The sequence below is a fragment of the Polyodon spathula genome, chromosome 1 (assembly GCF_017654505.1).
Source record: "Polyodon spathula isolate WHYD16114869_AA chromosome 1, ASM1765450v1, whole genome shotgun sequence".
Lineage (NCBI taxonomy): Eukaryota > Metazoa > Chordata > Actinopteri > Acipenseriformes > Polyodontidae > Polyodon > Polyodon spathula.
The window spans coordinates 28,552,143-28,580,109 of record NC_054534.1 but is presented as its reverse complement, the minus strand read 5'-3'; the positions used below and the strand labels follow the sequence as shown (position 1 = coordinate 28,580,109).

Here is a 27,967-nt window from a genome sequence, read left to right as displayed (position 1 = left end):
ATATTTTTAAGCCTTGATGTACTTTACAGTGTATTACACAGGTCATTAGTGACCCCAAAGCAGACCTTTATGCCAAATCCTTAGGTGATGTGATGTATCTTTTTTTCCCTCCCTGAACACCAATCCCCTGAGTGTACAGCAGCAATACCCATCCATCTAAGTGGTTAAGACCAACACAGCCAAGAAGGATGGTGAACAAGATCCACACAAAGAACCCCTGGGAAAGAGTCTTTGCCTTCCGTTTGGTAACAGCCCTTATTTCTGTGTGCAGCGGGTGATAAAGTAGGTGGAGGAGGAGGAGGAGGAGGCACACTGTCTCATGTCAACATGCTTCAGGGAATAACACAATGCACTGAATGACCTGTGCTTCTCACCTTTAACCTTCCCCAAGTCGCAGCAACAAAAATATAGGCTGTGTTATCAATCTGCATAAACTATATTTGGTACACAGACAGTAGCCCTTTTTTACAGAGATTAGTAAGACACTGAAGAATGCTGGATGTATATTGGAAATGCATTCTCAGAGTTGAAAGATGGGAGATTGATTGGTTTAGTGGAAATTGTGTTATAGGCTATCGCTGTACCATTTTGACCTTGAAAGAAACTGTGTCCTCTGACAAGCAAAAGAAAATTTTAAAAAAGGTATTACTGTAGAACTTGCACCAGAGATAACATTTTACATTTTCACATAAACCTACAAGTAAAAGGGCATTTACTACCATTTAACAGATATAGTAACGCATCAATAGATATTCCATTTGATCCTAATAGGTAATAACTTTCTTAAATATATATTCCAAAGTTAACGGACATGCAATTAAATATTGCATATTATTGTTATTCTAAAATAAGCAATAAAAGATGCCTTCATGTGCACATTATTTTATGAAACTAAAGGTTACAGAAAATGTCTACTGTGCTGTGGAGGCCTAATTCATTGTTTGTGAAAGAATTTGAGGGAAGTATGGACAGTATTGCTAAATTGTTTAATCTGCAAAAAGGCATGTCTTCTAAAACAAGGCTGCTGAGTTTTGCCCAGCATGTGCAGTTATGAAGAGCCCTTTACACAATGCCACTGAGGTGGATGACCTTCAACCTAACAACTCCATGCAATGCATATCGATATACTCATCATCACAACCCCAAGATGGAACTCAACCCCTCTCACACCAATTTTACTGCAAAGCAATTGAGTTTCTACCGAACATTTGTTTTTATTTTATTTTAATTTTATTTTTTCTGGTCCAAGGTAAGATAACCTAACGAAACAAGTAGCATACAATCAGAAACATGGTACAATGTATCTCATATATTAAGCAAGACTGCAATATACTGTACTGTAGGTCTACTTTAAATCAGTAAAACTTTCCCTTATTAAACCAGCAGGAAACTAGTCTGAACAATAACTGTACTGCAACCAGTTTTTTGTTGTTGTTATTTTATACCTTTGAAATGGTTGTATTCCACTCGTAAAATTGTATCTGCATGTTCACTTTATAAAGACTGTCCTATATGTACGCTTTTAGCCAAAGGGTGCTACAGTCATTTGAAGCAGGATCAAAAAAAAAAAAACAAAATTTTTTTTGTCAATACTGATGTGAAGGATCAGTCCTTTGCCTTTTAGAAGCTGATACAAAAACGAAATCAAATTGTGCCAACATATGTGTTGGTTTTGTGCTGCGGCCTACAGTAGCATTGGGCTCTTTTCAACCCCACCCTTCTATTAAATTGAGTGTGAACACCATACCATCTGTTGGTGCGCTAGGAATAAGTCATTACAAAACATAATTATTCCAGTATGACTGTACTGTGAGCTGTGAGGAAAGCCTAAACCAAGCAACAGTAGAGAGGATGTATTCATGCAGCACAGTGTCAGGATTCAACCATGCTGGTTTCACAGAAAACCAACACTTTTGCAAGGATCGCTGTTTTTTTTTGTCGATAGTCTGTCCACCCATTGCTCAGTTTAAACCCTTTTACAATAGTCACTATTTGTTCAACTAAATCAGTACAGTTTCAACACCTTGGCTTCACTTTTGCAGCACTGTAAATATCCCCCACCCTTGCCTGCTCTCACCAGGATCAATTTTGGCAGCACTGTGTTATTCATAAGCCTGAAGCAAAAATTGTCAGTTTCTTACACCAGACATTGTGTTATTGTTGTTTCTGCTATGCAATTAGCATATCGCCTAACTTATCTGTCTTGTGACTCCACGTTTTTGCATAGTTTACATTAATACAACATTTTTGCTCTACTGTACTTATCCGAGAATTGCAAAGGAACATACTGTATGGTTTAGGTCTTATTATATTTCTGTATTCTTCAATGTGTTGCAACATTATAGTTATTACCAATAACAGTATGAACGACAAACAGTATTAATATGATGCCTTATTTTAACAAGGGATTGATTTACTATCTACTCTTAATTCCCATATATTCTAAGAATAGCATTATAAGAAAAAAGGTGGGGGATAAATGACAAGCAAAGGTGTACTTAGAAGGTATAGTGCAGGCAGTATACTTAGGTAGCACTGTAATTCCACCAGTTGTTTGTAGGATTTTTTGTAGGATTTTCTTTTTGTAGGATGATCAACGACTTGGTACTGGGAAATGGGGGGGGGGGGGGGGGGGGGTGTAACACAGGCACACACAGCTGCTGGATGTGGGAATGTACTGTGACCAATTCTCAAAATGTTGAGGAAATGGCTGCTTCAGGGCGCCTGCAACCTTTGTGGGATATAATTTCCAAATAGAAAGGCAAAGTACCAAGGATTATTAGTTCCGCTCTCAAATCTTTGAGAATCGAGCCCTGGGTCTACATAATAAATTACTGTCACTGCCCTGGCTGAAAAACTTGAAGGAATGGAGCAACCAGTGAGCCAATTTATCCTATTCTTCAAACAGACCTGCAGTTCAATAACCACACTTTCCCACAGATATCATCTGAACATGTCTATAAATAAATGAAGCACACATTTAAAAGTCAATGTTTTGGATCATGTTTTCCCTAAATCCTGGGAGATGCTGTCATGCAGATGCTGAAATGTAACCCAGTCCAAAGAGTGCTAGTTTAAAAGGATTGAGAAGTAAACAAACATCTCCACTCTAGATTTAAAATACTTGTCTGTTGTGTTTGTTTTTTTTTTTTTTAAGAAAAGATCTGAAAGCAAGTTTTGGCAGTTTAACAATGAGTCAGTTTGGGTTATTTAAAATGTTGCCCATGAACTAATATAATCTGAACTGATTAAAATGCAAATCTTAATTCAAATACACAAAGATGGTTCTTTCAGTAAACACAAAATGTTAATTCATCATTTATTTAAAACAGCCGGTCAAATACTGTAAATTATGTTGTGATATGCTATGCAATGACCAAGAAGAAGAGTACAAATCTGAAAGAAAATATTTCGCACAAGAAAACCACTTTTAAATTTGGGCTATTAACATTCCAATGCTAATTTTAGCAAAGAAACAATCTGCCCTACTGTACATGCTACTGTTTCTAAGATTTAAAAAAAAAAAAAAAGTTTCACCTAAAGAATATTGGTTATACCCTCTATGGTACTACTTACCTAGGTGCAAAACCTAATTACAGAATTATTTAGTGAAGAAAAAGGCAACATGCTTTCATGCATACTATAAAGCACATGGTGTTTTTTTGTTTTTTTTTTTAAATCAAAAGTTAATTTCCTACTAATATATTATTACATTAGGATTTCAACACAGCACTACTAAAGGATTGATGGTTGGGTTCATAGACTGCACTGCTGTGTGTCTCCACACTTAAAACCAAAAGAATGGAAAACGGCAGTAAACGGCAGCAAATTGAACAGTAAAGCGCTTTGTGAAGGTGGTCCACTATGAAAAGCGCTATATAAAATAAAGATTGATTGAAAAATAAAAGATTGATAGTAAGCCTGTAATCCACAGAATGCTTAAAACAGCAATAGAGCTCTCTGAGGTGATCCTCATTCAGCAACATCCACTGTTCAGAGCAGGCATGCGTCAACCCTGAGCCTTCAGCATGATTGAGATTCCTGAAGTGAATGTGTGAGATAGCTTTGTTTCCTATTGGAATACTTCAGAAGGTTACTGATGCCAAAGTGAAACAGGTGCGAAAAGCAGACTTGCTCGGCACTACAGAGAGCAGGCATTTCCACCTACAGTTGTTAAAACCCTTTGGTTATTGCCTCGGGTCCCCAAGCCCACACTATAGGATCAGTTTAGGATGAAAAGAGCTCACTTTAGAAGCACATATGGCTTAAATAATATATTGAGATATTTATTTTAAGATCATTTGAAACGCAAGTTAGACTGGACCCACCCTTTTATTCTGCCATTATCCAAATCTACTATTTTTAGCACATTCAATTTGTATTGCAAATCATATCCAGGGCAAAATTAGAAAGCAATATCTACTGTAATTCCTAGTGTCTGTCAAAAAGAAGAGGAGTTAGGTTGTGTTCTCAAATGACAGCAAGAATTATTTTAAAAAGGTGGGCTAGAGGACCTTAAGATCTGCAAGGATAAAATGCAATGTCATATGCCGTCAAGTACTACAGTAATCTTCGCGTATAGGAACACCTCCTAAGAAAACACTTTGCTAAGGGAACACCCTTGTGGCGAAACAGATTTTTCCCATTGTAAATGCTCCAGGTAAACGAACAGGAACTTCGCGTTAAAGAACACCTTACTGGGACCAATAGCGATTCGTTCACAATGGATACAGAACTGTCATCGCGAGAGTGTCTTGAAGCACACCCATGTGTTTATTAAATCTTTCCAGAACCGTCGTCATATCATTTAATTGTTTTGTACTCTGATTTCCACAAGTGCACCTCATCGCTACCAAATGGCATGTAAACAAATGGCAAAATGTGCCGTTGTTTGCTACACAAAGCTGGAAATTGTTAGAGCTCTTGAAAAAAAACCTGACCCAGTCACAAGTCGCCAAGCAATTTTGGATTTCCCATTCTGTTAAATACTGCACATGTCTCTGGGCTGGATTAACCTATACGCAAATGACACTACTGTGTAGTACCCCCACGAGGTCGCAGTTTGTTTAAGATATTTTTCAAAAACTGTGCGGGCGGAAGAGAGGCGCAAGAAGCTTGTTTTTAGTTAATTTTGTTATTTTATGACGGATAGCTTTTTATGTTTGTGATCCATACTGCATAATTTTGTGTTCTATGTTCCCACTGATGTCTGAATGTTAATTAAAATGATCATTAACAGTGAAATTTAATTCTTATCACTCGCCTGCGATTTCTGTCGTACAAGGCAATAAGGCATACACAGTTTAACAAGCCCCATGCCGAGCTATGATCAGCAGAGAAAAAAAAAGCCTAAAGTACCCAGAGAAGTTATCTAATTCAATTCAAAGACACTTTCTCATTATTACTGATTGGTACTGAAAAAATGTGTGAATTGCAAACGAAATGTCACCTTGCAGGTTTTTAACAGGTGCTGTGAAAGAGCGGGCTGGAAATGTCTGCTCCGCTCCCCCGCTCCATATACAATTGGCTTGCTCCGCTCACACTCTCTGTTCTCAACGCAGGGCCGGATTAACCAATATGCCAAGAACACCATTCGCCATAATATGAATAGGGCCTGCATTTTGTAACGTCTGTAGGGGTGCTGTGTTAATTTAGTTTGACAGTTAGTTTATTAACATTACATTAACCCTACGGTACGTCCATTACTTTTGCCCACAGCCGGCAGCTAATTTCATAGTACATAGTGATGTATGCTTTTTGACCGTGTTGTTTTGCTTTAGTTTTATTAACGTTGGTTTGTCTTTTACTTTATTATTTGTTTATTAACATACACTTGCTTATTGTTTTGCTTTTACTTATTCAGTTCATTTCATATGTTGATGCACGTGCATCATGACAAGTAATACACATGTATTTATTTATTGATTCATAGTGTGTCTTTTAGCTAACTGTTTTCAAGAACACTTCCCTTGCTTCCCCGGGGGGTGGGGGGGGGGGTTCTCTTAGCCGAAGACTACTGTATTTAAAGTAATAGATTTGCGCTTCGCAAACTTTAATGCTTTCTTGGAGGGTTTGGGTAAAAAGAAACATCATGGCAAACAGAATACACAGTAAAGGAGTTGTGTAAATTATTCCTGAATAAAACTCCCACTTAAAGAGGAATACAGGAAGCCTGTAGTCCTGGTCTACAGACCCAAAGAGGAAAACAAAAACAAAACAAAAAACGAGTAAAAAAAAGACGGTCTAAATTGCTGTGAACAGGGCTAACACTCGGCTGGTAGGCCTCTGTCAAGTTGAAACTGGTTTTTGACACGTTGAAATTAAACCAGGTTAAGCAGTCTTTCTTAAAACTCATTTTTAGATTTAAACTTTATCCAGTTTAATTGCAACACAGCAATTGACCCACAGAGTTATTTAAATGAAACTTAACATAGATGTGTTTTTTTTTTTTTTTTTTTTGTCAACTGGTGGTAAATGTTTTGTGAATATGTAGTCTAACCCAGTGGTTTTCAACCTGTAGTACGCGTGCCAGTACTGGTACGTGACAGGCTTGCAACTGGTACACACCTGCAGTTATTCTTTATGACAGCGCAATTCCTCAACCACAATACTCCCTTAAATCGCACCATCGTAATGTATCAATCTGTTTGTACCACTGAAATCACAAGAGAATCACAATTGTGGTGAACTCTTGTCATATAATTAGATTATGCAGTCACATTTTCAGTAAGAAAACCAGTTGTAATGGGGTAGGTCTTAATGCGGTAGGTTTTACAACAGCCATTTATGATTTCACGTATTCAGTGGTCCCTGCTGGAAACACTGGTACTTGAGATGAAAAGGTTGAAAACCACTGGTCTAGACTTTTGAGTACTGCTGCAACAGTTCTTATGAAAGAACAGACAAGTCTGTTCTGACAAAGATTGTAACAAAGACTGATCTTTGGAAAATATTCAAACTTCTTAATAAAAAATAACAAACAACAACAACAACAACAACAACAACAACAACAACAACATGATACCCTGAGTGGTGAAAATCTGTTTTTCTACTGGTACTGGAAACAAAACAGTTCAAATATTCTTAAATTGCTTTTATAAAAAAAAAAAAAAAAAAAAGCATTTTGAATAACTTGAATGTTGTAACTGTTCTACTGTGGCAGGAACCCTCCCACAATCACAACTGTTACAGTTGATTTGAACACTAGGTAGTATTTACAGCAGTCATTACAAAGGGTGAAGATTAGAAGAAAACATATGCCAGGCTAACCAAAGCTGAAACAGCCCTTGCTGTAAAGTACAGTATAAGCCCCTCTGTCCTAAAAATGTAAACAAAAGTTTACAAAAGAGAGGAGGCCATTAAGCCCATCTTGCTCGTTTGGTTGTTAGTAGCTTATTGATCCCAGAATTTCATCAAGCAGCTTCTTGAAGGATCCCAGGGTGTCAGCTTCAACAACATTACTGGGGAGTTGGTTATAGACCCTCACAATTCTCTAAAAAAAAAGTGCCTCTTATTTTCTTTTCTGAATGCCCCTTTGTCTAATGTCCATTTGTGACCCCTGGTCCTTTTTTCAGGTTGAAAAAGTCCCTTAGGTCGACACTGTCAATATCTTTTAGAATTTTGAATGCTTGAATCAGGTCACCATGTAGTCTTCTTTGTTCAAGACTGAACAGATTCAATTCTGAATAGGCCATGCCTTTAAAACTCTGAATAATTCTAGTCACTTTTCTTTGCACTCTTTCTACAGCAGCAATATTCTTTTTGTAGCGAGGTGACCAGAACTGGACACAATATTCAAGATGAGGTCTTACCAAGGCATAGTTTTAACATTACTTACCTTGGTTTAAATTCAACACTTTTCACAATATATCCGAGCATCTTGTTGGCCTTTTTTATAGTTTCCCCACATTGTCTAGATGGACATTTGAGTTAACTTAAACTCCTAGGTTTTTTTCATAGTATCTCCCGATATTTATAATGCACATTTTTATTTCCTGCGTGCAGTACCTTACACTTTTCTCTATTAAATGTCATTTGCCATGTGTCTGCCCAGTTCTGAATCTTGTCTAGATCATTTTGAATGACCTTTCCTGCTGCAACAGTGTTTGCCACTCCTCCTATTTTTGTGTCATCTGCAAATTTAACAAGTTTGCTTACTATCTCACTCCATTTTGAGGTTTCTCCTCTAATCAGTACTTTGTTTTCTAATCGGTACTTTGTTTTAACCACTCCCTAATCCATGTACATGCTACTCCGATAAAGTTAAACATGAACACTTGGAACACTGCCAGACATTTTTCACGTACCATCGGAATCACATTTAAGTCACTCAAACCTGCTTCATTAAGTTACATTGAACACTGTCACAGGATATTAGGTGTTCTGTGGCTGCATTTCTCCAAGGGACAAATGACTGCAAAATGTTGCCTGCCCTGTGTGCAGAAGCATGGAGAGAGATGTCTCCAGACATGTCTTGCTGCTGAATGAAAAAACAATTGCAGTGCCGTTAAATTTGTGGGTTTAGCAACAGGGCCCCCTAGAGGCATGTTCTGTGTACCGGTGTAGAAATGTGTGACAGTTTGCAACAAGATTGGTTTGTTATTTCAATTTTAAGTAAATTAAAACTTGAACAAATAAAATAAAGCTTATGGTACAAACAAAAATCTAACTTAGGAAATTAAAATACAGATTCTTGTTAATAAAATAAGCTAGCTTTACACATTATGAACATTAAGTAAACAGGTGGAGTTGCATACCAAGCTATGGTTAAATAACTCTTATTGTCAACAGAGAAGAAATAAAATAGAGGCTGAATTCACTGATGGGTTAAAAAAAACATACATTTTTTTATGATTCTACACATCTTTTCTGGCAAGGGTTCTCCATATATACAGTGCAAGAACTTCTGGCTTGTGTACACTCACCAGCCACTCTGGCATTTGAGAAGAACACAGAGAATAGCTCACTAGCCCTGTGTAATGTTTCTTATTCTGAATGAATTACTACATACAGTAACTTATTACAACATACAGGAACAAAGAAAAGTATCAGAGCTAATACAAGAGCAGCATAAGATGGCAAAACTCCATTGAGGCACACACTGACCTACTGTACATTGTAGCTTTAGCTGCCGTTAGTTTGTCTCGCAAAGCGCTGCATCAAATTACATGCATTTTCTCTTGGTCAACAGTCTGACCAATACAACCATGGTTTGGTTTTATGAGCCACCTCCCACATGTTCATATAGTAGCAGGCTTGTTTCAGTGAACACCCTCCTAGTCTGTAAAGCACAATCCTGACAATTAATGATTGGATGAATAGCAGAGCACGGCTTCCATTGGCTGAATAGTGAAAAGGTAGCCTAAATATGGGCAATTCATACCATTCACTTAGAACATAAGAACAGGCCATGGAGGCTAGAAAATCTAATCTGAAGATCAGCTTCCGAGGCTCGTGTCCATTAAGCAGAACAGCCTTGGAAGTTTTATTGAACGGAGGTGAGAACACTGCAGTACTGTAATATCTCCTTCCCATGCCCCAGAGACCCGGGATGAAAACCCTGCTGCCTCTGATACTGCGTTTCTATGTTAATTTACCAACCAGCATTGGTTGCCAAACCGAGCTTGCCCTGTTTTGTTTCTGACCCTTTCCCAAAGCATGATGTGTAGAAGTATGTCACAACATTGACCGATCAAGTAATGAATGGACCTGAACATTGAATCCACATCCAGGGTAAGCAGACTCTCCAGCCTTTAATATTCTTGCATCATACGTAAAGCTCCAAAGAATTGTTAGGATTGTCGGAATCAAAGCAATAACGTCCAGCCTTTCGGTTTTGTAAACAAATAAATGCGACCTTAGCCGCAAGGCTTGCTGGGAAAGAATCATCAGTCAGACTTGCACTGCATAGAAACACTGAACTGAGGTGACTATCAAGACGGGTTCATGAGGAATGCGGGAGAACCCGAATCAGCTCTCTTTGGCGGTCAGTCCGTGCTCATGGAAACAAGATACTTTTCTGTTCCTTTGGTTTGAGGAGATAACTTCTCTTTTCAAGCTGCAGTGTCAGAATGCTGCGATGGATAGTGTGCAGTAACCCAAGCCTTGGTTACTCAGTGAGCCAAACAGATCCTGAGCCCATCAGTGAAAAACTTTTACTGTTTTCTTGGTCAGGCTACACTTGCTTTTCCACTTCTTTGAACCAACTGCCTATAGCATTATCTTTGAAACACTCACCCTGAAGGTCACTGGCACTGTAGCATCGATTTATTTCTGGACAGTGTGACAGTCCCCCACAAAACTGATTCTTCAAAATGTTCTTCTCCACACAGCCTAGTGACACGAGTCTCACTGTGAAGTGTCAGTCTTAATGAAAGTCATGTCACAGTAGAGAGAGACCCAAGAGCAAACAGTGCATTCTTTTAGTTTGTCATGGACATCAAAAATATGTTGCATTGCAATCATTAGAGTCTAAAGGTACCACACAACTATATGGAAAAGGATTAAAAAAAAATAACTGGACCCAAATGGCAGCAAAGAAAACAGCATCTGCTGTGTTTAACTACACTGATATAAGGTCCATTGAAAAACCAAATCACACAAAAACGCGTTCTTCACTAGTCACCCTTTCCTTTTCCACTAGGGGTCACTCGAAGGTCAATATAGTGCAGTGTAAAGGCAATTCGTTTTTTTTTTTTTTTTTTTTTTTTTTTAAGTGTATTTATTTGATTGTATATTTTAATTATTTCAGTTTAACAATTCTAGGCATATAAAAACGTAATTCTAGTCCACTTCTGCTCTATTGGAATGTGGTAAATTCGTGGGTAATGCATTCCTTGTAGGGGCTGGGTTTAAATCTGACAGCTGATCTCACGTGTGCAACACAGGGCTGATCATGATTTAATCAACCTTGTGTAAACGCCGCTGGCTTTGTCGCGCATTTTACTGTATCAGGAAATCCACGTGTTATTCATCAACCACTTATCAGGGGTAATCGTATGATAACGACAGACAGGCGGTTATATAAGTGATTCCCCAGTGCTCAAATGAATGCTTAAAAGGAGTTATATCTTATCCCTGCGGGGTACGTTAGGGTGATACAATGAAATTCAGTCTGCTGTCTCTGCATATTTAAAACTTTGCAAAGTAACGAAGCGTTTGATGGAAGTAAATAATTTTCAACAAAATACCCCTCAACTCACCTGTCCAAGTTTTCTGCTCAGGGATATAATAATATTTGTTTCCGAGAGTATCGGTCCCCATGTGCTGTTTTACTATTCCAAACGTTCTCCGTAATAAAGCCCCAGTTTTGCTCATGTTTAAATATTAACAAGAAGATAACTGTTTTAAACAACTGCATTCATCTCCAGTTTATTTCCATGTAACACCGTTGTTTACTATTGGCTGTACTATTGCCTTTTCACCCTACAGCCAATCAAAAGCTGTGTTGTTTGGATGAACTTTCACATTTCAGTATGGCTGCGCCCTGTCAGTAAGTTTGTTATGAAGCATCGTTTTTGTTGTTATTTAATTATTTTGATTAGAGATTTATTTTTCGATTTCTAATTCAACGGTGAACATGTATGATCTCGTCGTTTAAAGCTTATATTGAAATATGAATTCGTTATGTTTTTGATTAATAATCAAATCATTACTTAATAATAGTATAACAAATAGGATTTACAATCTCGCTGATGACACAACATGTTGGGGTTGCTGTCAGCTAGACAGACTGGATTAGACGATCCTCTTCGCCTCAAACGAGCTGAAGTTACGAGAAGGTAAGACTTCATTACCGCATTCTATTTTTCTTTTATTGACAGAGCGATGGGAAAGTTATCCACCATCAGAACTCATAACATAACCTGTCTGGGCTATAAGTGTATGGGATTTCAAAAAAAAAAAAAAAAAAAAAAAACACCTATTTTTACAGATCACGTTAGCTCCTTAATGACGCAAATTTCTGTTTTAAAGAAAATCAACGCTATACACTACAACATGTTTCTTACTCTTTTGCGTCAACATTGTAAAAGTACCAATATCAGATCATGGGCAAATATTAAATGCAACGATGACGTTTTGTATGTTGGAACACACTGTCAGGTCTTTGTAGTGCTAGAGCCCTGCTGACATGCACAGCCCCCCAACATAAACTGTTCGTTTTCAATATACATATATCAATATCTTGTTAAAATACGTGTGTGTGTAATATATATATATAATATATATTATATATATATATATATATATATAATATATACTATATATAGATATATCTACATATATATATAGACACACACACACACACCACACAGAGAGAGAGAGAGAGACAGAAAGAAAGAAAGAAAGAAAGAAAGGAAGACTGTTGTGTACCAAAATTATAAATAAAATAAAAGGATATTTTAGGTACTTAAAGGTAGAATTGATTACAAATCAATTTGATTTGTAATCATTTATTCTACCTTTTTAAGTGCCCTATAACACGAATAGTTACTTGCTGGAAAAGTATACAGCAGAGACACATACAACTGCATGACTACAGCATAGATAATTCAGGGATAATATTATTAATATATAATAATTATAACAATGTCACTGAAATAACAATGTGGTTGATAGGCAACCTGTATAATAAAATAACCATAGGACGTACAGTATAGTTATACACACACACACACACACACAAGATAGACAGTGAAATAACTACTCGGTAACAGGCAATTTTAAACTATACCACTGACCAGTAGTACAAATTTCCGTAAGGGAGATCAATTAACTAACACCGGGGGAGACAGATAACTAAATAACACAATACATTAAATAAACGTTGCGGGCCCAAGAGGTGCTTGGGTGCGTAGTGGGGTAAAAAAAAGAACTAAATCCTAGGCAGTGTAGTACTGTCCGCTACCTCCTGCCCAGTAAAAAAAAAAAAAACTACTGTACTCACTACCAGCCATCTCCGGTTTATTCAAAGGCACAGTCGGTCCAGAAGAGATGCAGCGACGGAATAGAGGGCTCTCGGTAACTTTCTTTTTCCCTCTAACCTGGTTGTTGTAGTTCAGAGCTTCTCAAACTCAGTCCTGGGAACTGAGAAAAAAAAATGCTCTCTGCTTAACAAAGTTAAAGTGTGCGGATGTGAAGATAATGTTTTCTGCTTTCCAGGTTTGTTAATTGTACTGAACTAAAAAGATGAAAAGAAAAGGTACTGTAGAGTACGGTATATAAAAATACATAGGGCAAAATAGTAGGGGTTATAGTCAACCAATTAAGGTCTGTGTGTCAAGACATGATAGGCGGGCTGTCTTGCATGTAGAGTGACATCGAGGCACTGGCCCTGTGGCTCCGATCCTTGACCTCTCGTTTTGTTTTTCACTTGACTGGAACAGTCCCGTCATTTGTCTGACGAATTGGAATCCCTTCACTGGGTAATGGACATGGAGACATATCACTGAGTGCACTTTGTATCCTGCATAGCACAGCATCGCATTGAACCTTACTTTTTTATCTGTGCTTTCTTAAGCTAATTCCATTAGTAATCCGACTTCATTTTAAATGTTTCCTTTGAACCCAGAATGCACATCAAGTATGTATTTTCCATCTAACTTTATTTTGGCTGTATTTTGATTCCTGTAGATGTAATTGAATTACTGTTACATTAAACCCAGATTATATTTTGGCTGTACCATTCGGTCTACCCCAGCCATAAATGTAACCACGATTGCATTTGATTAGTCTGGCTTGTGTCAATGCAGTCATGGAACAAACCAAGAGAGAGGGTGTCTTTTTAAATGCAAAAGCAAATTAACTAGACAAAAACATTTTTTCCAATGGCAAATGAACAGTTTTTTTTTTCTCTGAAAGGTATGTGCTATTATTGTTTTTGCAAGGGAAAAAGGGTTGTGGATAGTGTCCTTAAGACAGCCCACAAGTAGAGAGTTAACAACCTATTTTAATAATAAGGTTAAAATTTGGGATTTCTTTATCTTGTCTGTTCGTACAGCGATGTACATTTACTGTGTTTGTTGTTCTGTAGTTACATGTGTTTAAACAGCGTTCTATTTTATTAAACTTTTTACAGTTTTAGAAGGATCTGGAATTGATTTTCAAATAGTAAACTGATGCACCCATTACCTGAAGATCAATTTGAAATGAATACAAAAGTGTCTACTTTGTCATTAAAAGAATGTGTATGATAGTTTACACGGTATAAATGGCTACTTACAAAGATGATTTAAATGTTTAATCTATTTTAGAGCCTTAAATACATTTAGTAATGGAGGGGGATAAACTGCACTGTAACTGATTTTATCCTTTTATTTTTTTCAACTGCTTTAATGAAAATATTATCATTTTCCTACTGTGCTGGTGGTGCTGTTCTGAGAATTCTGGTGTACCCTGGCAACACAGAGCATTACGTAACATAGCAGGGATGGAAATAAGACTCCCATTGCACAGGAGTTCGATCCATTCTTGGTTTTACTATGAGTTTAATAAGATACACCTGAGCTTGTTACCAGTACACTGGGGTTAATCAAGCACAAATTAAAACCTTGAATGGGTGAAACTGCTATGCAATAGGAGTCTTATTTCCATCTCTGCATAGGCCACTTGAAGAAATTACTCTGAAATACATTTAGAAAAAGAAGTGCTTTTTTATTCTTGAAGATTGAAATGTAATTTAGTTTATAAGTTCAATTTCTTTAGTTTTCTGTATTTCTGTCTGTGAAATTGCAGCGTTATATTTTAATAATTTACCTGGCAGCAGTGTTTATATCTGCCAGCATCTTAGATCAACTGAATAGAATCTGAACTTGTCTTTTAAAGTTATGGCTGCTGTTTTCTGTGTAGGGTGCTCAGCTTGGAGTTAAACAAAGACCGGAATGTGGAACAGATTCATGGGAATGGGGTGAACACTCTTGATATCGAAGCTATTGAAGGACGATAGTAAGTATTTTAAACACTCTGATAGAACGAGAAATTAAAGTTGAAAAGTAACATTTTGTTGATTCATCAATTTTCTTATATTTTTAGCTTAAAAAATGTAAAGAAGAATGTAAAGATTTTAGCTTTCCAAGTTTCTTGTATTTTTTATTTGTGACAGATTTCTTTACATGCTTCTACATACTATTCATAAAGCATTCGCAGGATAGCAAACCAATAGGGCTGTAATCATAATGCAAATAATGCTCATGTGGCTGTGGAAATATTCAATAAATGCTAAAAGATACAATATAAGCAAATAATGTTAGTACTTAAATGATATGAGGGTAAATTAACTGCTGTTATATTAATATTGGCAAGTCAGTGCTGTTTTGCTGGCAGTTTTGGAGGTATCTAATAGAAAAATTAGCTGCAGGAGAGGTTCTGCTTTATCACAATTAAATTACTTTAATAACTGTGGTCCCTGAGTGGATCATCTGGTAGAAGCCGTGTGGTGAGCAGGGTCAGTCAAAAGTGCAGGTTCGCATCGTGGCTCTGCAAAGTCGCTGGAGATTCCGAAAGGAGCGTCGCATTGTTTCTGGTGCTCCTGTGGGGTAGGGAGGCAAAACTGGCAGTCTCCTCATCGTGCCACAGCAAACCCTGCTGGTCAGGTGCCCAGTGAGCTCACAAGCAAACACCTGCAGGGCTGGCCTTTGTCCTCCAGAGGTCGGTAGCTCGCTGGCATCTGCTCTCGAGTTCCTGGGTGTAAAAGAAGAAGCTGGCTTGGTCTTCATCGGAGGACGCCCACTGAACCTTCAGTTCTCCTGAGCTGTGTGAATTGCTGTGGTGAGGGGAAAAAATAATTGGACATTCCAAATTGGGGAGAAAATTGGAGGTACAATAGTACTTTATAAGTAAATAAATAAAACAACTTTAATGATGGGATGTCATCCATTAATCCTAGGGCGTTCTGTAAAGTCACCTTTTCTTAATCTTTCAGCATGTTGTCAGGTGGGGCAGATGGAGTCATTGTCATATATGACCTTGAGAATTCCAGCAGGAAGCCACAGTATACATGCAAATCAGTATGTACAGTGGGCAGGTAGGTGTACTGGAAATGCTTTCCAGGTCAAGTCATGCTGGATGTACATATATTTATTAAGCAAAAGTCTGCTGTGATAATGTTATTGTTTATGGTGTTAGCAACACATGTATTGGGGATGAACCAAGAATATAAACAACAAACTGCGGGCATTAGTAGCCTACTGTGCACCCTCCTCATTTAGTAGCATCGTGCGCCACAGCCTGTCATAAAGTGTGATATCATTGCTTGGCATAACTATCCATGTTTGAAAGAGGTCTGTGACAGAGCAGGTTTAGGGTTTTAGAGCAGTTGTAATTATGGCCCATCTCTGCTTAGATCATTGAAATAAACTACAATCAGCCTGCAGTAGAAAATAAGCCTTTGCCTTTGATTTTGGATGAGATTTCTCTGTTAAGTATGACATCTGTATTTACAGTACGGATGTTCAGTACAGACAAGTGCCTTCTGTATGTCATTGGGTATGAATATGACAAATAATAAACCAATAACAGTAAAGCAAATCTACTGCAACTATATTGGCCAGTTTAAGTCGGCATACTTTTTGCATACTGTAATTTATTGATCATTTCTCACCCCAGCATGAAAGTAGCATTACAAATTCAGGAATGTGTTGTTCTAGTGGTGTGAGTTTAGTAAGGATTAATCTTCACATTGTTATCTACATATTTTAGATCCAATCGCCATAAACACCAGTTCAGTGTGGAGACAGTCCAGTGGTATCCACACGATACTGGCATGTTCACATCAAGCTCTTTTGATAAGACTCTGAAAGTATGGGACACTGAGACTTTACTTGTAAGTAGTGCTATTAAATTGATTTATTATTTTTTGGAATAGTATTTGCTGCTTTCAGTCAACAGCAAGCCATGCTAATAAGTTCATACTATCAACTGATCTTTTCTGTGTAAAAGAATTTGAAACAGGCAGCAGTGGGACCTTAGATTAAATATCAATGCTATGTTGTGAATTACAGCAGTGTACATCCCTTTTTTAACAATAGAGTCTTGTTTTCAGTCAGCCCACAAACACAGCATGCCACTAGCTGTAACATTGGAGATAATGGAGTCTATGTAACTTGGTTTTTAAATTTTATTCTATTATCCCAAAAAGCATAATAACTTTTAATTTAATTTACCTCACACATCTTTACTAAGTTGTTGGCTATGGTGTTTAGACCAGGAAGGGAGACTCAGACACACAAGTTTCTGGTTAAGAGCTCAGGCGCATGTTTAATAATAATCATAAACAACCCCCATTCACAAATGTTTTTGCCGCCTGCCCCTGCCCGCAACACACACTCACCCGTGCCTCACACTGCCACAGTACCTCATAAAACAGAGAGAAATAACAGACTGTTTATGGCCATCAAGGGTAAATATGAGACATGGAAGCCTGGGTAAAATGAGACCAGGTAAATTATTAAATGTGGTTCACAAAGTAGATTTCCTAATCACTTCTGTTTGTGTATACTAATAAACAGTGTGTTGGATACCTAAATCAAGTGGGGGGATCTAAACACTGTCGTCCTTTTAAATCACTGGTGTTTAGCACATTTCTACACACAGAAATGTACTAAAGAAAAGTGCATGCGTTCTAGACGATTAATATTCATAATCTTCACAAATTGAAATGGTTGTATTTTGATCCAGTGATGTTAGATGGATTTATTAGACCTCGCAGTGGCATACAAAGACTGTTGTTTGGTTCTGTTTCTGTTAAATGGACTGGTGAAATCAAGGGTGTAAATGCATTTTCACACAAAACAGCATATACCCAAGTATAAGCCTGTGTACCCAGCACTACCCAGCACTATAATCTGCAGACTATTTGCAGACAAACATTTGAATTCCTCATTTTTTTTTCTCCTGATATTTTAATTGAATGCGTAATGAATAGGCAGAGCGATTTTGCTACACAGCTTGAGTTTGCAGGTTATCAAGCTTCTTGTACTGTTGGTTCTCGTCATCTTAATGGTCAATTGTTAATACACTGCAAGCGGTAGCTAGAGACTGGGTCCTGCAAATACCAGGGCAGCTAATTGTGGCCTGTCTGGGAATTGTTAGAAACCCGAAATCACTAAGCCCGGGTTTTCAATAATAACAACAAAATTATACAGTTGAATCCACTAGCAATGTATGTTTGTAACTGGTGAATAAGCGACTGGATTCTTGATCTTAAGGATTTCTCAGCTTTGTTTGGAAAGGGACAGCACAAGAGACTGAGAGGAAGATTTACAGAAAAAAAAAAAAAACGATAACTTCCTAATACTAGTGGGAGGAGACTCGGTGAACATAGTAGCTAATTACACCAAGAGTAGCAATGTAAGACTAGTTATACCCCTCAAGTTAGCATTGAAGTGTTTACTGTATTTACTTCAAAGTAATGTTGCATTTTACTCCCCCAAAAATACAGTTTATGCACATATTGTTTAAATTGGACAGTAAATTACTCAATGAGCCAAAAACTTGTGTGGAGCGTTACGTGTACCTATTCGTGCAATGTGGTTAGTATGCTAATTTATTCTGCGTATTCTACTGTAGCTGCCAAGGTTGTAGAGAAAGGTGCGTCATAAATTTTATATTTTCTTTTTTTCACAGCCAGCTGAGGTTTTCCATTTTGAAGGGAATGTATATTGTCATAACATGTCTCCAATCGCAAGGAAACATAGTTTGATAGCAGGTTTGTATTGTTAAGAAAACCTTTTTTAATACTTATATTGTATTTTTTATATTTAAAGCAGCATTTATCATTTTATGGAGTTTTTGTTTAGTTATGAATCTCTAGGTCATATTTCTAGTGACATAATTCATCTTCATTACCTGAAGTAAAGTAAATCTAAAAGATGACACCAATACCTTCACTTATTGAAATGCGCATTTTAATTTGCATAGCTTTTTTATTTTGCTGGAGAAAAAACGGTCTTTTAGACCCTCAGTCTCTCTCTCTTTCGGTACCTCTAATGGGGGGGGGGGGACTGGTGTAGCTAACAATTAACAATTTCTATTATGCATTCAGGAATTTCCAGCTGCACTAGCAAGCATGTTTAGAATAACTGAAGGATAATAACTAAAGGACTTGCATGTATTAAAGAGGCCTGTTAGTGAATAAACTGTTGCATGATGGGAGTCTGTAGAGTGGAGACAGGGTAAGATGATTTCTCTTGAGATCAAATCTGGTAAACAGAACGATTTGAAGAAAAGTGTAAGAAAGTTTGTAAGGTAATGTGTTTTTCTGCTTAGACTGATTTTCTTCACTCAGACTGTTATCTTCTCGTATACTTTTTATTAATTTTAAGTGACAGTTCTACCAGGAAAAATCTAATTGATAAATGACAAGTCTCTACCCAGTAAAATTGCAACTGATCATTTTAGATTGCATGTTGTGAAATGTAAATGATATCTGTGAATATTTTGTGTGAATGTGCACACAGTGGTTGCTTTGTTGGCTCTCTGTAAGGCATCTGTATGCTTCTAACCCACTGAGTTATCTCTGTTGTATTTGATTCTTCAGTTGGTACCAAAGACCCCAAAGTACAGCTTTGTGACTTGAAGTCTGGTTCCCGTATACACATTCTACAGGGTGAGTATTCAGACTGTAGCGTAAACAAAATACAAAGACTATTTGAATAAACTGTAGCTTGGACACAAATACTGTCAATGGCATTTTTTTAATTGGTGTGACTAATTGGTTTCTTTCAAATTCAATGCTTGACTAGCATCACGTGTATTGTAGAAGTATTACATTTTAAAAAAGCGTAATGAATACTTCCCTTCCTTGACCAAAGCATGTAATATCCCTGAAAAATCATCAGATCATAATCATTGGTGATACAATGTTCAAAGTCGCTAGCCTCTCTTAACTTCCACCTCTTGAGGCCTGGCATCAAATGTGGCTCATAAGTGAGTTTGTTGTTCTCGCTTGGACCATAAAATGCTAATTCATAGTATGATGACAGGTTATAGTCCCTTTTTAAAATGTGTTGCTGTATGCAATGACATATTAAACTGTGGTATAGAACAGTGAAATTACAGGCAATGTTGGTCCATTCTTAACAGTGCTGTACAATGTAAGGGCTATGTTAAGTAGTTTTCTGGTTGTGTTAACATGCTAATCTTCTTAAGTAATTCCCTATTTACTGACAGGCTGTGCAGTAGATAATGGAACATGCTATTATCGAGACAAATCTCAGCCCCTGGAAATCTCAGTAAATCTACATTTTATTATTGCTGCAGAACAACTATATAGAATTATTCAGCAGATATTCATGTGCTTGTTTGCTTTAAACTGTGCTGCCCATACATCTCTGGACCCTAATTAATCCTTTTTTTGCATTAGCGTTGTCATTTGTAATGTACTGTATGTTTATGTAATAGTTTAGTGCTGTCCAAACCATAAGATAAGTAGCTTTTAGATCAGGGGTCCACAACCCTGTTCCTGGAGAGCTACTGTGGCTGCTGTTTTTTTTTGTTTCAACCAATCTCTCTAATACTTAATTGAACCAATTACTGTCTTAATTAGTCAAGATTAACAGGTGTTCTAGATCTTGAGCCACTGATGATGTAAAAACACCTATAAAACCTGCTGGATAGGGGCTCACCAGGAACAGGGTTGGAGACCCCTGTTTTTGATGTTTAAGTAATGGGTCGATTTAGTATGCTCGTGGTTATACAAGCAGTCTTTACATTTTATTTATTTATGTATTTATGTATTTATTTATTTATTTTTATAGGTGTTTTAATGTAACATTATTGATTATGGAACCAGGCAGTTTGTTATTATATTGCTATTATTGAGCTGTTCCCATGAGAGTGCCCACAGTTTGCTTTGTTTTTACTGTAAAGAGTGGAGTTCATAATCCAAGTATTTCTTGCTAGGTCACAGGGGTGAAGTGCTGTCTGTGAAGTGGTCCCCTCGATACGAACACATTCTGGCAACAGCAAGGTAAGAAATATCAATTGATTTAACTGTTAACACAAGTGCTCTCTGTAAAGATCTTGCTTCTTTGTAGAATATTTAGATTTAGGAATGAAGGCACAGAACCAGGTGTGACATTGAACTGTAAAATACTAAAGGGGGGTCAATTTCTAATCTATTGTGCAGCTTGTCAATTCGATGCAACTTTACAAATGCTTGTCTAATTTTGATGAAATTATAAGGCAAAAGTTATTTAAACCTAAAGTTATTTATTTATTTATTTTATTACCTCTACACATCTAGAATGAACCTGAATTGGAGAGCATTGTATAGCATCAGTGAATCCTCTCCGTGTCAGTCACATATTTTTAGAGCTGATTCTGCTTTAGATGGTTGATACAATCCAGGGGAATTACCCAATGTTGTAAAATATGCTTAATAAAATCAAGGGTTGGTTTATCTCAGTGAGGTCTAGGTTGATTAAAGCAGAAGAACACTTTATCAGGCAATATGCATTTGCTGCCTCATGTCTAAGTCAATGGCATTGATGCAAAACCCCCAAAACGCCACTTTGCCTCCACCCGGCTAACCCTTTAAAATAGTACAGTACATTGGCAGTGTCGATTGCCATTGGAAATCCTGTGTAAGGGAGGGTAAGGTGTGGGGGGAGAGCACTGAACTAGTAGTATATATTCAATACTGTGGGTTACAAAGCAAGTAAAAGTCATTTGTAATAGATCTCTGTTGATTCTAGCACTGACAGCAGAGTGCGACTCTGGGATGTGAGGAAAGCTTCCGGAAGTTTGTTCACATTAGACCAGCATAATGATGAGAAGTCCAAAGCCTCTTCAGAGGCAGGTAATTATAGCAAATGTTAAGAACAGTTTCCTTCAAGAACACTTGAAAGCTTTTTTTGTTTTGGTTGTTTGTTTGTTTCCCATTCTCAAATATACACTCTAGCAGTGCCTATTAATGAATGAAGAGAGTGGTGTTCTTAATCTGCCTGGTATTATGAAGTTGCCTGAAGTCTGAATTCAGTAGCTGTTTTCCCAAACAGAGACTCTTCGAGGCTGTACAGATTTATGCTAAGAGATGCATTAGGGCATAGACAAAAAGTATGGTTGCTTAGAATACTGTTGCAGAGTCTGTACTTTGCAAGACATTTTGACTGCTTTACAGAAGCCCTTCCTGTTATTTCTGTGTGGAATATTCTTGTGGTGTGTTTGTGTATGTTTTTAGTTTTTCTGTCTCTTGTTCATAATGAATTGCTCTGTTTCCTTGTTGCTTGCAGCAGCATATTTTGGTACAGTGTTACTTATAAACTGCTTCCAACTTTATAATTTCCTGACTGCCTATGCCACATCCCCCTCATGATGAGGAGACAAGAAATTAGAGCCCAGGGACAGGTCAAAAACCACAACTGTTAAAAACTTCACAGATTGCCAATGAAACTCTATGAGATTAATCAACTTGCATTTACTCATTAGTTGTTTTTTTCAGAATTAAAAAACTGCAAAGACTGTTTGTTTGATTTCCTGGTATTTTGGTATTGTGGCAGCTAACACCGCACATAACGGTCATGTCAATGGGCTGTGCTTTACCAGCGATGGGCTCTGCCTTCTGACCACTGGCACAGACGACCGCATGAGACTCTGGAACAGCTCAACTGGGGAGAACACACTGGTATGGACTTAAAGAATTACACTTAAGACATGTACAATTTAAATGTAAGTAAATAATGATAATAAAAAAGAGCTCCACTGTATTTATAACTGATATTCAAACTACAGTGTTATCTATTATTCAATTTTACTTTATGAATTTTACATATTTTTTACTATTATTTTACTATATGGCATAGTGGTTCAGTTAAGGTTGTAACAAAATAATTTCATAAATCTTACTTGCCATGCATGCAATTCTTGAAAAAACCTGAATAAGACACAAGTCACCGAACAATTTGGTGTTTCCCGTTCTGGTGAGTTGCTTCACCATTCTGTTAAATAATGTGCATGTCTTGTATATTGCTGCTGCATTTTGTAACATGTGTAGTGCTGTGTTAATTTAGTTTGACAGTTCATTTGCGTTAAATTAACCCTAAGTAACATCCGTTACTTTAGTTTGTGTTAGCCCGAATCACACCCGGCAGCTAATTTCATAGTACATAGCGATTTAAACTTTTTGACCTTGTTGTTTTGCTTTAGTTTTATTAATGTTAGTTTGTTTGTTACTTTATTATAATAGTTTATTAACATACATTTGCTTAATGTTTTGCTTTTACTTATTCGGTTCATTTCATATGTTGATACACATGTGTCGTGACCAGTAATACTTATGTATTTGTTTATTTATTTAATGATTCATATTGGTGTCTGATGGCAAACTCCATCTTGGAGAACGACTAATAAGAACATTTTGCTTGCTTCCCAAGGGGTGTTCTCTTAGCCAGAGAGTACTGCGCTACATTATTACATCTTAAAGAAAATTCTCTGTTTTGTTGCCTTGGCTTACAGGAAGTCTGATACTACTTCACTTCCTAGGTCACTTCATCATAGAGTTGTCAAATCATCTTACTGGCTACAAAGCATACCAGTTCTTGCGGGAAGCAACTGGCTGGCTACCAACATGCAAGAAGAACGGGTGGGGACAATATCACTATCCAGATGAAATGATCCAGGAGGTGCCAACTGAAGTACTTTTATTCTAAATATTGCAGGTTAACTATGGCAAAGTCTCCAATGAAAGCCGTAAAGGCCTGAAGTTTACTGTCTCCAGCGGTTGCAGTCCGGAGTTTGTGTTTGTACCCTGTGGTGGTACTATTGCAATGTATGCCCTTTATACTGGTGAACTGATAACCATGCTCAGGGGGCACTATAACAGTGTGGACTGCTGTGAATTCCATCCTGATTTCCAGGTGAGTTACTTTTAATGCAAACTAAAAAGAAGTTCAGCATTTAAAAATAAATGATGCTGTTAAAACATCAAAACCATACTAGCATTTAAAAAGTAATAAAAATATCACTATCACAGAACAAACTTTAGTGTTAACCAGCGCTGCAGATAATCTGCGTACTCAGTGTTTTACTCAATGGAAATATATGAATTATGCATGATATTTAAATTTCATGTGTAAAGAATATGCAGCTTTACACCTTGAGTTTGGATGTTATCAAGCTTCTTATACTTTGTTGTCATCCAGCATCTCAATTTACTCACACAGTGTTTAAATTGGAGAATAGATGGCTCAGTGATCCAAAACCTTATCTGGAGCACAGGTGTTATGAGTAGGCTAAAGTTAACTGTTCAGATGTGCTTAGAAGGGGAATCCTAAATGTGTCAATTACCCAATTGGAAAAATGTCAGCCAGCATTACCATGGTGCTACTGTATCATTTACTGCTCAGAGACATTCATTAGTTTGCAGACGTGTTGAGACCCACATGGGCTTGCCTCAGTCAGTAATCAGAAGCTCAGTTCCTTAATCACCCAGACAGGTTAAGGGCCAGTGAGTGCAGTTCAAATCAGCTTTCCCCTGAAGGTGCTTTAGAAGATCACATAGACAGACAGTGGTGGTTTTTTCTGAACAATTTGAACTATTTAGTTTTCCAGTGGTAGTCCTCAGGAGAAGTCCTGTCCAAAGTAAAAGCCAGCATTTTGTGTTTGTGTGTCTGATTTAATGATGCCTCTGTGGAGTTTGGAATAGACTGGTACATTTGTTTAGAGGTCATTTTAAGTTTGTTTGTATGGCTTTGACTGGACTTCACACAGCTTCAGTATTTTTGTAGATATTAAACAGGTTACAGGTACTTGCTTAGCAATATTTGTTTTTGCACTTTCTTTATTGTTACATGAATTGCCTTGTTTATTTAACACTAGGATCTATACAGTGGGGGCAAGGACTGCAACATCCTTGCCTGGGTTCCAACACCTCGCAAACCTGCTATTGAAAATGAGGATGAAGAATCCAAAAAAGTAAGTGATGAGCCGGGATATATATATATATATATATTATATATATATATCTATATATATATATATATATATATATATATATATCTATTATATATACTTCATGTATAATGTATAAGTACAATTACAATTTTGAGAGAAGATCTTGTTTGAACTATTTCTTTAAAAAATAACTTTTTATAGTTTATAGTTGCATTGTGTATGTGTATATATGTATATATATACCTGTACTGTGGACATGACCGTGATCTATAGAAGACACAGATTTCTGTGGTAGTATAACACCCCTCCTCTTCCCCCGAAATCAATGACCTTGACCATTCAACCCGTGCTATCTACAGAATGTCATGTCACCTATACATTTTAAATTAGAAAAAAATTAAAAAAAAAAAAAAAAAAAAAGTTTTACTAAAAAGATAGTGGTAATAAGATCTTGTCTCAACAATTCTAATTTGTAATTTACTTCATATACATGCACATGTAATATATACACACACATACAACGCATGTAAGAAAATGTTCATAGATATGTTATATGTGCAATAGGTCCAGGTCGTTTTAAATAAGAAATACTGGTGTCATAAAATGGATTTAAGGTAGTTGCCATTGTAACACACATATATATATATATATATATATATATATACATATACAATGTGTGTGTATGACAAGATGAATGCAAACATATGTATATGGCGACATACAAATTAATTATACAGTATTTGTGCTGCTTTTAGTGCCGTGCACTTTTTAATGCAAGGGGTACAGCATTACATATTCAAGGACAGACATTTTAGAATAACATACTGTGGAATGACCCTACTATAAATGATTGCTCTTGGTTTGTTTGTTCACAGACTGGAGGACAGTCGAGCTTCAATCCCGCTTTTCAAGATGCTTGGAGCAGCAGTGATGAGGAGGGATGAACCTCTGCTATCATTGAATGATGGACTTTTTATTGAACTGTAAACTCATGAAAATGGAGGTCAAGACTGTATTACCTTGTAGTAACAGGGTCAGGAAGCAGAGAACAGTAATTCTACTCCAGGGCTAATTAAGTAGAATAAAATAACTACTTTGGGACTTGGATGGTTTAATTGATTTGGATTTTTTTAGAACATAGTTGGAGTAAACAGGTGTATCTGAAGGGCTAAACACAAATGCATTGTAGCTCCCTTTTTTTAGACTTTTCCAACAGAATATTCAGAGGATGTACAAAAAATGCTAATCATGTGCCATATGTAACACACACACACATGCTTTGTGCAAATGGGCTGAGGGGCAGTACAGTTTGATTTCTTAAGCAAATGGAATCTGCGATGTGTATCTGGATTAAATAAAAACAGTTTTAGTCGCAATGTGCAACACAGCTGATCTGTAACAGTGAAGGCTATTTCGTTTCGGTTCCTTGATTTAGACACAAGAAATCCAAAAAGGTAATGTCTTTCATGAAAATCTGGAGTGGTAATAATATCCTGTCTTGATAATACCACTTTGCACCATAGCATTTTATAACTTGAAACTGTCATCTGGTTAAATGATTTACCATGCTCAATAACCATATAGAAAACAGAGGAGACAGATGTGTTTTCTTTATCCATGTGTAACTTTTTTACCTTCATATTTAGGATTATTTCTGAATAAAATTTATAAATTTATAAAAAAAAAAAAAAAGATCCTCAGAAAACATGTTGCTGTTAATTCTGTTTTTTCTCCTAATGTATTCTGTCTATCAAGGTGAATAATGCATTTTAAACAATTTTACATATTTGAGTTTATTTATTTATCCATTGTGGGGAAAACCAGAATTTGATTAGATAATTCATGCTTACGGGGCTACCAAACTGATACATTTTCAAGTTCTTTTTTTTGTTTTTAATGGAGACTGGGATACATTAGTGTGCTAATTGCAGATCGTGACATTATGAGTAGTGCTAGTTATGTATAGTACTGATTAAAATTAAACCAGAAACACATTCATTATCATCATCTTTATCATTTAACATTCAGCCAACCAAAAATGTATCCTAGGTTAAGGTGTAGCTATCAACACTTCTCTTACACTTACCATTTTTCTTTGGAATGCTTTTTGGTCATCATTTCTCCTCTTTTTTAGTATATTCCTTTTGTATATTCCAAGCTAGATAGCACACCAGGGATTGAGCAAAATGGTGGTAATAAGTTCACCATAACCCTAGCAAAACATAAAACACAGAGTACATGCTGATAGAACAAAAACATCTATTTTGAGGGTGGAAATAGGGGAGACCGGGGCTGGTTGTCACACTTCTTCTCTTTATTATTTTCCTCAATCTGGTGACATGCTGCGAGGTTCTCATTATATTGAAGAATAATTCCTCACGTGCAAATTGATGTTTTTTTATTTCAACATAACTTTATTCCAAATATGATATTTAGATGGTTGAAAATGCGCCGGTCACCTGTGACAACCTGCCCCGTACTGGGGTTGGTTGTCACAACGTATGTTCTTGCTTTTACAGTAGACAATAATGCAACATTTTTTTTTTTTTTTTTTAATAAAGTTTCTACTGTGTACAATGACAGAAAAAAAAATTATTTTTACTTTGTGAACTTAAAAAAATACTGACCTATATATATTTGAAATGTTGACTAATGCTACAAAATAATACCACAGCCTTCACAGAACCAAAGGCCAAACAGTAAATAATTTAAATAATCATTATATGGTGGCATATCCCACATTTTGGTGTAAAAAAGTAGAAATACAATATAAGACTTCTTCCTATAGGATTTACATGTGACAACCTGCCCCAGCCAGACTTTAAATGATAATTTAATTCTCTCAGGACTCCTGGGAGAACCTACTGGTTTTGTTTTTACACCAAAAGATAGCCAATGTCTGGTTCTATTTAACATGGCCACCAGTTCAAACAAACTCCAATACTACTAAAAGTTATAACATAAATAATAAGATATGCATTTTTTACTTTGGGTATGAAAAAAAAAAGTGAAATATGTGCTAACCTTTATGTTAGATGGAATTGACCCCAAGTTAGAAGATGGTTGATTTTTAGACAGT

The 27,967-nt window shown here is 36.7% G+C and overlaps 2 protein-coding genes across 2 annotated transcripts in view; one reads left to right on the top strand and one right to left on the bottom strand.

The window, feature by feature from the left end:
* Positions 1 to 11,398, bottom strand: part of LOC121318106 (NADH dehydrogenase [ubiquinone] 1 alpha subcomplex assembly factor 2-like) — a 37,052-nt gene extending 25,654 nt beyond the window's left edge. Inside the window, exon 1 of the mRNA XM_041254453.1 lies at positions 11,202 to 11,398. Within this exon, the coding sequence (XP_041110387.1) occupies positions 11,202 to 11,316 (115 nt within the window). The 5' untranslated portion in view covers positions 11,317 to 11,398. The remainder of the gene's footprint in view (positions 1 to 11,201) is intronic.
* An 88-nt stretch (positions 11,399 to 11,486) lies between these two features.
* ercc8 (excision repair cross-complementation group 8) lies at positions 11,487 to 27,337 on the top strand. Its single transcript, XM_041252121.1, has 12 exons — positions 11,487 to 11,780; positions 14,848 to 14,943; positions 15,920 to 16,021; positions 16,696 to 16,819; positions 18,622 to 18,703; positions 19,535 to 19,603; positions 20,899 to 20,965; positions 21,693 to 21,796; positions 22,497 to 22,621; positions 23,655 to 23,852; positions 24,814 to 24,909; positions 25,764 to 27,337. Exons 1-12 carry the CDS (start codon positions 11,704 to 11,706, stop codon positions 25,830 to 25,832), a joined length of 1,209 nt encoding a protein of 402 aa, XP_041108055.1. The 5' UTR covers positions 11,487 to 11,703; the 3' UTR covers positions 25,833 to 27,337.
* The last annotated feature ends 630 nt before the right edge of the window (positions 27,338 to 27,967 follow it).

What these genes read in the sequence shown, in the direction of transcription:
- ercc8 (XM_041252121.1), top strand. Translation starts at nt 11,704, where the DNA reads ATGTTGGGGTTGCTGTCAGCTAGACAGACTGGATTAGACGATCCTCTT. An exon ending in CCGTATACACATTCTACAGG is followed by an intron (nt 19,604 to 20,898) that starts GTGAGTATTCAG and finishes ATTTCTTGCTAG; the next exon opens with GTCACAGGGGTGAAGTGCTG. An exon ending in CAAAGCCTCTTCAGAGGCAG is followed by an intron (nt 21,797 to 22,496) that starts GTAATTATAGCA and finishes GTATTGTGGCAG; the next exon opens with CTAACACCGCACATAACGGT.